General features: G+C 35.9%; 1 protein-coding gene across 5 annotated transcripts in view; it reads right to left on the bottom strand.

Annotated features, from left to right (window-relative positions):
• Positions 1-14,552, bottom strand: part of SNX7 (sorting nexin 7) — a 98,240-nt gene that overhangs the window by 43,028 nt on the left and 40,660 nt on the right. For all 5 annotated transcript variants that reach the window (XM_060026081.1, XM_060026105.1, XM_060026090.1 and 2 more), the window contains 2 exons: positions 10,405-10,604; positions 7,544-7,630 (listed from right to left, as the gene is read on the bottom strand). In XM_060026081.1, the coding sequence (XP_059882064.1) occupies positions 7,544-7,630; positions 10,405-10,604 (287 nt within the window). The remainder of the gene's footprint in view (positions 1-7,543; positions 7,631-10,404; positions 10,605-14,552) is intronic.

Genomic DNA, 14,552 nt, shown 5'->3' with positions numbered 1-14,552 from the left:
GATGCCTCTTTTTTTTTTTTTTTAACAATGTGAAAGTCTAACAAGCAGGATTACAGTTATCATTTCCAAACCTTAATCTAGAAAAATGAGACATCCAATATATACTTCAAATACAAAATATTTACAATCTAACACTGGTTAGGTACTGCGCTAAGAGTTTTCATAGGCTGATTTAACAACACTCTAAGGAAGATATTACCCACAACTTTTATAGTTGAGGAAACTAAAGCAAGGAGAATGTAAGTAACTTGTCCCAAACTACAAAGGCACACAATACTGTAGCTGAAATTACATGCAACTCTGCAATTGGTTTTAAGACCTTATATTAAATACTTTTCAGATACTGCTCTACTTGCAATGCCATGAGACAAATAACAGAGGGAAAAAGTAGCCTGGTAAAATCCCAAATAAAGACCTCTCCCCACAAAAAAAAATAAAAATAAACACCCCAGGCTCAACAGACTTATTCATAAGGTAGACACGATTTTTTGCTATTTAATCAAATATTATCCTTTACAAGTTTATATAAATAGCAGCACATGGATCTTTTTTCCAACCACCTGAATGAATGATGCCCTGAATGAGAGGTCTGACTGTGACGGTACGGAGGGAGAGGAATGCTAGGCACCGCCTGGATCTTTGTTCTGGGACGAGAGGCTGCTGAGGGCTTTGTTGATTAAGCGTCACTCATTCACCCAGATCCCCACCCAGTGTTGTGTCTACAGCTCCAATACACAGGTACACTGTGTATGTGAGGCACATATTTATTAGCTGTTTACCCAAAATCCATTCCCCGCTCTCCTTCTTACGACATGAAAGAACTCCAGTTTTTTTAGGTATTTGCATCAGAAGGCAGTTTGTAGCTGATCCAAGTCCATTCTGATGGTCCCATTCCCACTCCAAGCAACTGGCTTGATCCATGAACTTTTCAGGACTCTGGCCAATGAGATGTGAGGAGAAGTCTGCTGATACCTTCTAAGATAAACTGATAAAAGGAAACATACAAGAAGAAAGTCCTTTCTCCTTCCACTGGATAGCAGCATGTCCTTCACTGCTGTGTGAGTGTGTGTATATGTACATGTGTGTATCTGTGTGTGTGAGAAATACATATAGATGCAAACAGGCAAAAAAGAAGCAGAGAAATAAAAACAGATACTAGAAAATGAGGCACATAGAAAGGAATAAATTTGTTAAAAAGGGGAGAGGTGAGACAACAAATATCTGAGAAAACGCAGAGCCAACCTCTGCTGCCACCACACACAAAAAAGCTATGTCAATATTATCATTTCTTTAAAGCTTAAAGAGAAGGCACTCTTGCTCTATACATCATTTAGTACACTATCAAGAACATTTGAAGATTAATAACCACAATTTGAGGATGGGAGTAAAAAACTGGTTCAAAAATAGCAACTCACACAGAGCAAGGACCAGATTAAATAAATTTGGTATCTGTTTGTATCTTCTGAATGTGGCTATATGCAAATCCAGACTATAATGATCTTATGAAAATGCATTTTTTATTTTTGTTCCCATAAATATACTGTTGAACAGCTATGGCATTATATCTAGATCCAGCTCTCAGATTCCATGCACATATTGCTAAATGTCAAATGTATTCATATTCATTTATATTTGAATGCTGCTTTGAGTGGCAAACTATAAATCATCCATTCAAAAATAAAAATACAAATAAAATGGATATGCAGCATTATTTAGCACCACAGATGAACTTTATTTATCTTACAGTTAAACAGTGAAGTGAATAAGCATTTTCAAACAGAAGCTCTGACTCTGAAAACTTATAACTAAACTGCAAAAACTACAAGTTCCTCCAAGTATCTGAGTTTTCCTCAAAATCTGTTATTGTTATACCTTCATCTCCACAGACAGAAAATTCCTTACTTTGAATATCTACTTTATTGAATCTCTTCTTTATCAGAGCATCTAATGCTCAATCTCTCTTAAAATGTTTTATTATCTACAGTTGCCTTAATTATTCTGTATCAAGCTGTTTTTATAAATACCTCATAAATGGAGAGGTGGTTAAAAAATTTGAATGACCCTAAATAAATCAGTTTAGTTCATCTTATTGGTCCAATTATTTACCACCAGCCGAAGCTATATAAATACTCTTTCCTTCTCCTCACTAGCCATCCCTTCTTAGATTTTTATTGGTGGAATATGCCAAGGCTCAGTCCTATTGTCCTGGGACCTCTTTTTTTCATCCTTTAGTGACCTCAACAAATGTCATGGCTTTAAATACAACCTATCTGCTAACAACTCCCACATATATATCTCCGGCTGGATCCCTTCCCTGAGCTCTGGATTTTTATGTTCATTTTCATATGTGACTCCCTACTCAACACCTCACTTGGGTATCTGATGGGCACATCAACATTATACATTCAAATCTGATTTCTTCACCTTCTCCATGTTCTTCCCAAACGTGTTCTTCCCAAAGTCTTTGCCATCTCAATGCCAACACTTAACTTCCAGTTGCTCAGTTCAAAAACCTTGGTATAATCCTTGTTCACTCACAATTCATAGTCCACCAAATAGCAAACAGCTCTCTGTCTTCAAAATATCCTCAGAATCTGACCACTCCACACCACTTCTGCCCTGGTCCAAACTATGATGTCTCACTGGGGTTGGAAGAGCTAGTCTCCAGCTCTGGCCTTCTCCCAGTCCATACACACTCCACATAGACATTATATTTTGTCCTTCCCAAGCAGAGTAATTGATTTAGAACAATTCTGAACATGTCACTCCTCTGTTCAACTGTCGTCTTCCTATCTCGCTGAGACCAAATCTTATAAGGCTCTACGTGATCTGACCCCTGGCGACTTCTCCGACCTCATTTCCCACAACTCTTCTGCTTCCTCATTCCATTCCAGCAACACTGGTCTCCTTGCTTTTCGTGAAACATGCAGGCATACTTCCACTTTGCACTTACTGTCCCCACTGCCTGAAATTTCTTCTGCCGGGTATTCATGTAGTTCAAGACCTCACCTTTTTTGGGTTTTACATAATCACCTTCTCGGTAAGACCTTTCCTAACCCCTAATTTTAAATTGCATTGCTCCCCAACACTACCTCTTCTCCACACTTATCACTATATGACAATACACTATAAATTTCAGTTGTTGCTTACAGTCTCTATCACTAGAATATAAGACTCATGAGGGCCTTTCTTGACCACTGTCTCCTTAGTGCTTACAATAGCGTCTTTTATATGTTAGGTACCTAAAAACATTTGTTAAAAGGTTTTCGTTGAATACTTCTACCTTAAATGCCATCTCATCATGACATAAAGTTGCACATCTCCAATTTTCTTCTTCCTCTTATATGCTATAGTTCAATTTGTAAAGCCACAATCTGCTTTCCTTACAATCTAGAAATGTCAAGGGTCACTAAGAACTTGAAACAAGGGCCAACCTCATTCTTTAAGTGCTTCAGATTCTATCTTCCACCTACGTCTCTCTCAAATTTCTCTTCTCTGCAACTCCACTACCACCTCTTCAGTTCAGGCTCTCGCTGAATCCACACAGTCCAAAGAAAAAAGCCCATATTCCTCATCCTGACAATTAAGACTCCTTTCCCATCTGACTGTGGCCCATCTTTAGAGCCACATCCCTCAATTCTCCTGTACCCTGCTCTCTACACATCAACCAGGGTTTCTCAGTTTAGCACACTTTTTTGAGCCTTTACTACTTTTCATAATATCCACTCACTAGTCTTCAAGGAACAATTACTTACTCATTCTACAGGACCCATCTCAAGTATTACTTCTGTAAAGCCATCAAAATAACAACAGCTAACAACCACTGAGTGCTTTCTATGATACAAATAATTGACTTGCATTGTATCATTTGATCCTTAAACAAGCCTATTAGAAAGGTACTAACAATGTCCCCCTTTATACATGATAAAATGAGGCTTAAAAATGTTAGGAAGGGCTTCCCTGGTGGCGCAGTGGTTGAGGGTCCGCCTGCCGATGCAGGGGACACGGGTTCGTGCCCCGGTCCGGGAGGATCCCACATGCCGCGGAGAGGCTGGGCCCGTGGGCCATGGCCACTGAGCCTGCGCGTCCGGAGCCTGTGCTCCGCAATGGGACAGGCCACAACAGTAAGGGGTCCGTGTACCGCAATAAAAAAAAAAAATGTTAGGAAATGTGCCTTAAGACTTAATAAACAGATAAGCTAAGATTTGATCCCAGGTCTATCTAATTCCAAAGCCTAAATGACAAAACTCTAAATCAACAGCTGAACTGACCTTCAAATGAGTATTCTACAAGTCTTTACTGAGTTTAGGTCACTTCGAAACAATTGATTTTATTGTTGTGAGATAAGAAGTACAAACCACAAACTCTAAGAAGCAGCCACTTTACAGCTACCCAGATAATAAATCAAGGAATTCGCTATAAAACATTATTTTCCTTTGCAGGAAAACACATAATTTTTGTGGGCATGTTTGTGTGATAAGAAAAAAGTAATAATAATGTCATAATTGCCAATTTACAGCATATACAAAGTTACAGGCATGGTAAAAGACAAGAGCCTTGTATTTGCATGCCACGTAGCCCACCTGATAAAGATCACCTGATATGTCTAACATGACCTCCGGAATGTTACATCAGTGCTCTACTTCTACCCAATAATTATAACTACACTAGTGTTTGCCCTTCTTGGTAGGGCTTCATTTCACTGACCTTTGCATTATGAGTTGCTTTGCCCAGTTTGCATATAACTTCCCACCCAAAGGTGACTTTGATGGAGCTTCTGAAGGTAGCCCCAGCAGGTCTCCATAGAAATGGCCCCAGGGTTGTCTCCAAAGTGCCCTGCTTGAGTTGCCATGGTAAACAACCAGGCTAGATTGCTCTATTCAGTTCTCTGCCAGGGTCTCCATGGTGACTGCAAAGGAGGGCTCCTTTTAAGGACCTCACAAGGGCACGTTTCCATGGTGACCCTATCCTGCATATTTCTAAGCAACTTCCCTTCAGTTGTTCTGCAACCAATCAGAGCAGGTTCATTTTGAGAGTAACCCTGGAAGGTTGCTCCCAAAGATATCATCGTAACACACAGGTATTTGGAAGTGAGGTCTGTAATCAAATAAACTGCTTGAAAATGTAAATGGTACCATTCACAAATCATTAAATTAGTTCCTATGCATTTTAGGATCTGTTTTTGATGGGTAACAAATAAATACTTTCTCTGTTTCAAACCTTAATAAAAATTATCTTACAGAATATAATGCAGATAATTAAAGTTTCAAATTTCTCCAATCTTACAACATAGCAGCTAACTAGGTAAAAAATACTTTATAGTGGACATGTCTCACACTCACACACACACACACACACACACACACACACACAAAATGAAATCCAAAATACAGATGGATCATCAGGTTATAATGAGATATCAAGGAAATTTTTATAGAGCAAAAGACAAAATATTTGCAAGTCAAATGAAAAGAAAAAATGTGTTTTTTAGTTGAGTTGGGAAAGCCTAGCCATATTTGGGCCTAAACTATTTTTTCCTGTGTTTTTGTGGTTGGAACAATCCCAACTACTCTTCCTTTCAATTTAAAATACGAATATAAGCCATTCTGAACAGATGCCTGGTTTTCAAGCCATTTTACTATTCTCCTGAAACTTTAAAATACTGTACTTTTCCTAGTATTTAGTCAAGGGCAATATTTTATCTAATCACAAATTTCAATATCCCACAAATTTAAATATCTTTAGAAATTATTTAACAAATAAAAACATTCTACAGTTACAATGATACAATTATAATTGTTGTACATGTGCTCACCCATCTCTGTTCATTCCAGTTGACTTTTTAAATTAAAAAAAAATATATGTACATATATGTGTGTGTATATATATTATATAAATATAATATATATGTGTATATATATTTATCCCTTACTGTATTGAGAAGGTTAATCTTGGATTTCCTCTTTTTTCTCCTCATCTTGAGGTAAAAGCAAGAGCTCCCCCTCGACCACTAGTTCCACTTGTTCTACATTTTCTGTTAGTCTCTCTCACAGATTCCATTCTCCTACTCTGTCCACAGCAGCCCACCACTCCCCGCTCACACTCCATGCAGAAGAATAAATTTGAGTTTGAAAAATAAGCATAGTTAAGAAAGGTGAGGATAATTCATAATCACGTTTTAGTGAAATCTCAACATTTTACACAAAGTCTGATTTTGTAGAGACTTATTGCTTCAAATGTTCAATATGTTTTTATGAAGCCAAGCAATCACGGCAAGTTTCATTCATTCACAATATTTATTGAGTGACCACCATGTACCAGGCACTGTTCTCTGGGCTGAGAATACTTCAGGAAACAATTAAAAAATTCCTACCCTCAAGGTATTTAGATTATGGACAGGGAGAGAAAGAGAAAGATAATACAAAGAAAACCAGTAAGAATTTCATCTTTTGTGTTAGAAAATTATTAAAGCTAGAGAGAAAATTAAAGAAGGGAGGAGGGAGGTTAGCTCCCAAGCCAAGTTGGGATGGGCAGCAATAATACTATGGATTAATGGGGGGCGGGGGGGTTGGGGGCTGGGGGGGTGTTTCAAGGACTCCCCCATTCACCTGACATAAGTGTACTCTAAACCCTTAAATTAAAAATAAAATTAGGAAAGTCTCTTTCATAGAAAATGTAATAAAAGTTAACAAAGTAATGAGTGATTTCTCCAACTTTTATACTTGCTCTCTGAGAGGCAGCATGGTTTGAGGGAGGCAAGTGATACTCCAGTCCTACTTCTGTTTCAAGAACTATATAAATTTGGACAAGTTACTCTACGTTTCAAGCCTCTTCCTCTGTTTTAAAATGATAACAATTCTGATCTGATAGTATCATGACAACATGCAAAGACAAGAAAATATAAATGCTAAACTATTGTGCGTGAAAATATAATGTCTGAAATTTGCTTTAGAGTACTTCAGAAAAAAAAAAAAGTGAGAAATAGCCAGGTGAAAAAAACTGGGCAAAATGTTGGGAATTAATGAAGCCCAGTGGTGGGTAAATGAGTTCATTATATTATTAGATCATTTTTTATGTTTGAAAATTTCCATGAAAAAAGTATTTTAAGAAAAGGATTAAACTTGAAAACGAAGATACCTCCTTTGTAGAGATTTTTACAATAACTAGAAAAATATGTATAGGAACACCAACTTACCTTGTACAAATTTCTTATAAAACTAGTAAAAAGTAGATTTATTTACTGAGTACTTACTAACCTTCTGGAACAATGTTAGGTACTTTTTTCCATACTTTCTGAATTCAAGCACTCTAATTTAAAAAAAAATTAACTTCATACTTTACTCATTGTAAGAAAAAATATAAGACAGAAAGGCAGAAAAGCATCGTAAGCTTACAGACTCACCTGGTACTCAATGTATAATTGATTTTTGGAAGAAATTTTAGTATCATTTACTGAATGCTTAAAAAAAAGCATGTAATGGAGCTAATACAAATTTTAGACAATCAATTCTACGTGATTATAACAAGAAATTTAAAAACTTACCAGATCAGTATCTGCCTTTTTAGAGGTCAAAGCTTCAACTTTGGAATCCAGTTCTGCCTGTATTTGATCTCTTCTTTTCATGACACCCTTCATATTAAAACACAGGAATGAAACAGGTTGTACTTAGTTTTAATAATCTTTGTATAACAAAAATATACATTTGAGAATATAAATACCATCTCTTCCCCAGGCCATCAGTCATCTAGGGGTGTAATGACTTAAAAAAAAAAATAATCTCTAAAAGCTAAACTGATAGCAAGTATTTAAAGGAAACTTTTTCATAATCTTTTATTAGTTTTCCCAATGTACACCTTACTGGTTTAAGTACTTTATGTACAAAAGACATGTTTTGATGGTGCACTCTAGGCAGGTACAGTTCTTCAAAAAGAGCAAAGAACTAAAAAAGTCAATAGGAGCACTGAAAATACGTGCTATGGTGTAAACTGGTTGCAGTTGGGAGGGCACATGGGCTACACATCTGAAAGTATCTACAATCAGCCCTCTTATTGGACTCCAAAGGCATAGTTAATCAAAGTCAATTACAGTGGGGAATCAAAATTGAAGTGTGCATTCACATCTTAAGATTTTATTTTAGCTTAAAATATGTAAGTATTAACCGATTAGCCAAGACTGAGGAGAAAGCATGGCGTCTGCTCTGACTGAGAGGAGTTCCATCTTGTTTTCTTGAATAACCATGATTTCACGTTTCACTTAATACACCCTGGTGAAGGAATTTGAGTGCAGAATTCATCTACATCTTTTATAATGTTTTCTAGTCTTTTTCAATGTCTTTCCCTTGGTGACTCACTTTTCTTCCAAGACAGTCTTCGTAGACACCAAGATTCTTTTTATTTGTACTCATCTTTCACTGGTTTCCATAGTATTAATTAAATAATGAAACTGTAATAATGAACACAAGTGTCCTAAACAGTTCAAGGCAAAAATAAAACTAACTCTGGGTAAGCAAACAGTTCAGCCAGGGAGAGCAGAGTTGCAGGACATACAAGAGAAGGGCCTTAGTGACGTACAGGTCTTTTGGGTATTTTCAGAGGAAGGGAAGAACCTTAACCACAAATCAGTTAAATGGAACCAGATAAGCTGGCTCTATAGTATTTGAGAGAATATTGAGAGGCATTAAGGATAAAACTCATCCTGAAAATGACTCACCCTGGTTTTGTGCCTGGTGGAATCAATCTTAAAACGTTCAAAAGAGATTAACATTTCTCTTGTTTTCAAAGAAATGAATAGAAAATTCAACTAATTATCACAAATTCTTTTATATTTACTTCAATGTTTAATGGCCATTAATGTCAGGAACCCCTTCCTTTCTCTAACCCAAATGACACATACTATAATTTAGTCCCATTAATTTTATGTATGTTTCCATAAATATGAAATATTGTGCTTCATATAGATAGAAATATTTTAAGTAAGAGGTGACTTCAGAAGACAACTAGTAAAAACTGCACAAATTTAGTCAAGGCATGTATTTTTCATTATTTTAGCTCACATTGAAGAAAATATTCCAATATAAAACAGAAGCACAACTTCAATATAAGTGCTATTGATTATACCCTAGGAACCTACAAAATAATACAATCAAATGAGGACCTATAAAATAATTCAATTCCGGTTGCTATTATAATTTTTCCACACCTTTAATAATACAGGATTTAAATTGCATAATTTCCATCCTGACATAAAGAGCAAAACATCTAATTAAGGGAAAAGAATATAATATTTTTAATGATAAAAATCAGATCTCTTTGAACAGCCACACAAGAGAGATCAATAATGAAGTAAACCAATGGAATGTAGCCAAGGAAATTGATGGAGGCAAGGAGGAAGCACCTCAGCAGTGAAACATTAGAGGACTTTGGGAAGCAGGGAGGGTGTGTTTATGGGAGGATCACAACAAAGTCAAGTAACAGCAGAAATCCGAAATACCTACAAAATATTTAATGATTCTGTGAAAGGAAAACCTAAACATGATAAATACGAAAGAGGCAGATATCATGCTGAAAGGCTAAGAGAACTTTTCTTAACAGGACAAAGTAAAAAAAATTTTTTAATCCTCCCAAATCAAGAGTACATGAATACAGAAACCAGACATGGATTCAAGTCTAAATGGCAGAAAAAATGGACTATAACTGAATGCAAGCTGACTCCTTCCCCCACTGTCACCCTACAACACCAGAAAGCTGAGGGTATCAGTTCAACTGTGCAAGGTATTGTGAGCAGAGAATAATACTGGATGAAAAACATTAGCTTTGCAGATAGCATTGCTAAATCCAAAATATCTGGAAACCTTAACTTGAACTGAGGAGGGTAAATGCAAAACTCTGATGTAAGAGGAATAAAAGCCTTTTCAAATAGTGAAAGAAACATGTTAATTTGAAGGATCTCTTTTCAGAAGCACCCAGAAGACAGAACAAACATCAAGATCCTACTCAAGTACTTTCTACATAATGATACTAAATATATTGCTAAATCAAATGTACCTAGAAGCAAGAAAGCAACTCTTTCATGAAAAGAAATTTCTCAAGTGCTGAAAAATTTTAAAGTAAAATTTTAAAAGGCTGGAAAAACTAATCATACTCCCTATGTAAATCTTGACTGAGGATGCTTCAAATCTATCTTATAAACTGTTGTTGCTACTGTTGAAAATTCCTGTCTTTTATTAACACATTCTTCCACTCATCAATTCATTCATGCAGTGAACAAATATTTACGAGTATCTACACACAAAGCATCCTTCTAGGATGGGAAGATAGTGGTGAACAAAAAGAAATAGAAACTGCCTTTATAAAGCATATAATCAGGTCAGGAACCAAGGCAGAAGTAGAATTAGGTGTTCTTACCATTAACATTTCACTATAAAGCACATACTCATGTACGACAGGAAGCAGGGCCTCTGAGAGTCCAGACATCCGTTTTTCAGTGGCCTTACAGCATCTGTCAATGCAGCTGGCAACACCTTTTAGAGTATCAGCCAGATCTTCTTCTGATGCTGACCACAGAATATGAATTGGGCCATATTCTTTCATTTCATCAAAATATTCTAAAAAAATAATAAGTTCTTCAATTTACAGGAGTTTTCAAAATCCCTGTATTACAGACAATAAGAAAGGACCTTATTTTCTCATCGTGCACATGTTCTTGTACATGAACGTAAGAATGTGGATATCATCTTTCATTAAATTGACCTGTCATCCCAATCTGCTCAACTGGTCCTTGAATGAAAACTTTCCAAGTGTAATCAGTAACATGCTTTTTCATTCTCAAAAGTGTCCTGGCTTGGGAGATAAATTATACGATCACTGTATCTATCACAGACTTCTGCCTACCAAACAAACTATACCTGAATACCTCATAGGCAACGTGACCTAAACAAAACATGTCTTCTTTTTCCTCTTATCCTGTTTACATATGCTCTTAATGGTAATTGCTTCCAGAGATCTAAGCAAAAAATGTGGGGTCATCCTAGACCCTAGACTCACACCTGCACAGAGCCAGTCAGCAATTCCAATATTTCTAAATCTCTATCTATCTAACCATCCATCCATTTACCCACCCACTTACCTACCCACCCACCCACCTCTCCGCACTTCCACTGTCATCAGCATCTCTAACCTGCACTACTGCAAGGAACTTCTAACAATTCTCCCTCTTTCAATTTTTGTCACAGTATATGAACAGTGAAGTTTCTTAGCTGAATTAGAAAGTCCTTTATGATCAGTCCCTACCTTGCCTCTCCAGGTCTAACTCCTCAGATTCTCCCCCAAAGATATTTTAATTCAAGCCAAAATAACCGCTCATTCATGAATATCTCATGAGTTCTCCTAACTTAAACAATGCATGTATCTTTTAGTCTTGCCCTCTACCATTTCTATCATCTAACAAACTACTTCTAATCCTTTAAGTCCTAACACAAACAAATCTCTTCTGTTTCTGTTCCAAAGCCTTCTTAGATGCTTTGTCCTCAATGAGTCTATTATAATTTTATACTTCTATTAAAGCCTATCATAATTTAATACTTCTATTATCCCACTTTATTATAACTGCTTGCATAACTCACACACGCCTAGGCCACATGCTCCAAGACTCAACTGGGCAGGGTCTTATTATTTTTTTAATCTCAAAGCCTAATACATAATATATTCAATATATATTTTCATATCAATGAAAGAATGAATAACAAAAGACTATTCAATGCTTGATAAGCCAAAAATTTATCCAAAAATTTGGATTTCATTTTAAAATCTGAATGCTTTTATATGTTTGCTTTCACACTATCAACTTTTTATGACAGACGGCTTTTTATGGTAGAGAATGCATGAGTAGTGAGTGTTTTTGGTTTAATATCCATATAAATACAATTAAATTCTCTATATTTAATCATCTTACTAGTCACTGGGCTTAGTTGAAATATGTCATATTGCTCTAAATTAAACTTTTTACTAAACTATTAAAATTTCAAAAGTTTATATGATCAAGTAAACTAAAAAAGACTTTAAAAATTAAAAAAAACAGAAATATTAGTTGTCACCTAAGGAAGATATTCGGTTTAATGACCACTAGAGCCCTTCCAAATTACATCCTCTTGATCTAGGCCTATCTTTTATTTTAAATAATCACCAAACTAAACTAATATTTCTAGAAAATATTCTACTTTATTTCTTTTCTCAATTTGTGTATATATCAAAGTGTGTCATTAACCCTGTGTAGTATTTATTTTTATATAGAGAGCTTCCCTGAAATTCTAAAACTGTGCTTATACAGCACTCAAATCGCATCTGTAGGCAAACACTTAATGAGCTGCACTGTAATTTGTCCATTAATATATCTGTTTCCCCAACTAAACTGTGAGCTCAAGGACAGGTACTATCTTAACCCTCCTTCAATCTCCAGCACAAAGCAGCAGCACAACATGTGGTCAATACAAATTTGCCTAATAAATTGGGGAACACAAAACAAAATCACAGAAAAAAAATGAATAAAAGTAAATCATAAGAGAAATGACTCGTTGTGATCATCAAATTCTTTATGATTTAAATATGAATGAAACACCCTATATAGCTTAGACTCCCAGGACTACAAAAAAAAAAAAAATCTATCATTTTGAATGAAATCTTGATAAGTGGGCTTCACATTCGAAAGACCAAGAAATCCCTCAAGTTTGGGCCAGTGTGCATTCACTCCTTGAAAATGAGAGCTCAGATTTATAAAGTCTACCACAAAACCCACTTTTCGTTTTGAGCGTTTCACAAATATTAGAGTATATCAAAGATTTTAAAACTAGTCCCTTGTGCTGGCAAATATAAAGCATATTGATATTCTACAGAAATCTTAAGTGTCAAGAGTTTCCAAGGGACTCTTTGAATTGCTATACAACTTAACTATGCATCAAGAATCTACTTAATAGAATTGGAATCACAGAACCTAGTTAAAACAACTGGCTTCTTGACATTAAAAAAAATGACAAATGGTAAATACAAAGGCAGACCAAGAGGCATAAAACAAATTATTAAACTATATTTAGTCACCACAATGACCTCACCAAGTCAATACATAGGAAAGGAAGTTAGAGAAAAGGCAATACACACTCAGATATAAAAATTTTTTCTATATCTCTTTTAATAACCAATCAATTCTTGATAAAGCAGATTTTCATACCACCAAATCTTATGTTTATTCATTTATTTTTTCAATCACGGAATAGATTTTAATTGAGCATCTACAATGTGTTAGGCGCTATCTAGATACCAGAAATAAATCAATCCTTTTCCCTTTTTGTCCTGATGGAACTTACAGTTTAATGTGGGACATGGACAATAAAGAAATAAACCATCAAAAAAAAAAAAAAAAAAAAAGAAATAAACCATCAATGCAGGGACTTTAAGTAGTTCATCTCTAAAACCCATTTATATTAGGAAATATATTTTCTGAATTAGTCATCTATTTTTAATGTAGGTAAATACAATCAGAAAATTAGCAAAAACTCATAGAATTAGAAAAAATCATAATGGAATAAATTATTATTTTTTAGTATTTATTTATTTGTTTGGCTGCATTGGGTCTTAGTTGCGGCATGCAGGATCTTTAGTTGCGGAATCTTGAGTTGCGGCATGTGGGATCTGATTCCCTGACCAGGGATTGAACCCAGGACCCCTGCATTGGGAGCGTGGAGTGTTAGCCACTAGACCACCAGGGAAGTTCCATCATGGAATAAATTCTAACTTGAAAATAGGAAACAGGACCTATTTTCCCATATATAAATCTCTGCCATTGGTTGGACAGGCCTAATGAGTACTTGTCCCCCCATACAAAAATCACTAGAAACTGTGAAAACCCTATTTCCTGACACATCCCTTCTTTGATTAAAACTGTAGCCCATGTTGAACATTTGAGACCAACTACATCCAAAATATTAAGCTCTTTATCACTATTATCTATAAATGAGAACAAGACAGCTAGTGATTAATTAAAGCAAATGGAAACCGGCCAGGACTACATTCAAAATCATTTAGGAATCAGAAATTTTCACAATAGATCTGGGAATAAACCACACTTTGAAGGTGAAATTCTAACTTAATGTTGTGTGATTCCTCTGTAAGGAGCTTGGAAGTCGCCACTGGTCTTAACAAGAAAACTGCCGAGCAGACTGAAAAGCCAACTTTTTTTTGGATCTGTGAGAGAGGGGAGGACACAGGACAAACCACTGCCTGCAAGACTGAAAAGACAGACACATGGATACAAGGAATCTTGTCTTCCTGGAGCAGAGACTCAAGAGGGGAAATCACTTCTGCAACCAGTGCCGGGGGGTAGGGAGACTGAAACTGTCAATGATGAATTGCTGGAGGCTCAGTGTGGACAATTCAAAGAGTTAATAAAAACTCCAGAGGAACCCAGTCACAAGGGGACCCCACAATGTTGTGAGATTTACCCCCAAAAGCTTACACAGTAAATATCAGATAAAAACTACTTCTGCTTCCTGCAGGGGGTGGGA

The sequence above is a fragment of the Delphinus delphis genome, chromosome 1, assembly GCF_949987515.2.
Source record: "Delphinus delphis chromosome 1, mDelDel1.2, whole genome shotgun sequence".
NCBI lineage: Eukaryota > Metazoa > Chordata > Mammalia > Artiodactyla > Delphinidae > Delphinus > Delphinus delphis.
Note: the sequence above shows the minus strand (reverse complement) of the source record. Positions and strands in the feature narration are given on the sequence as shown.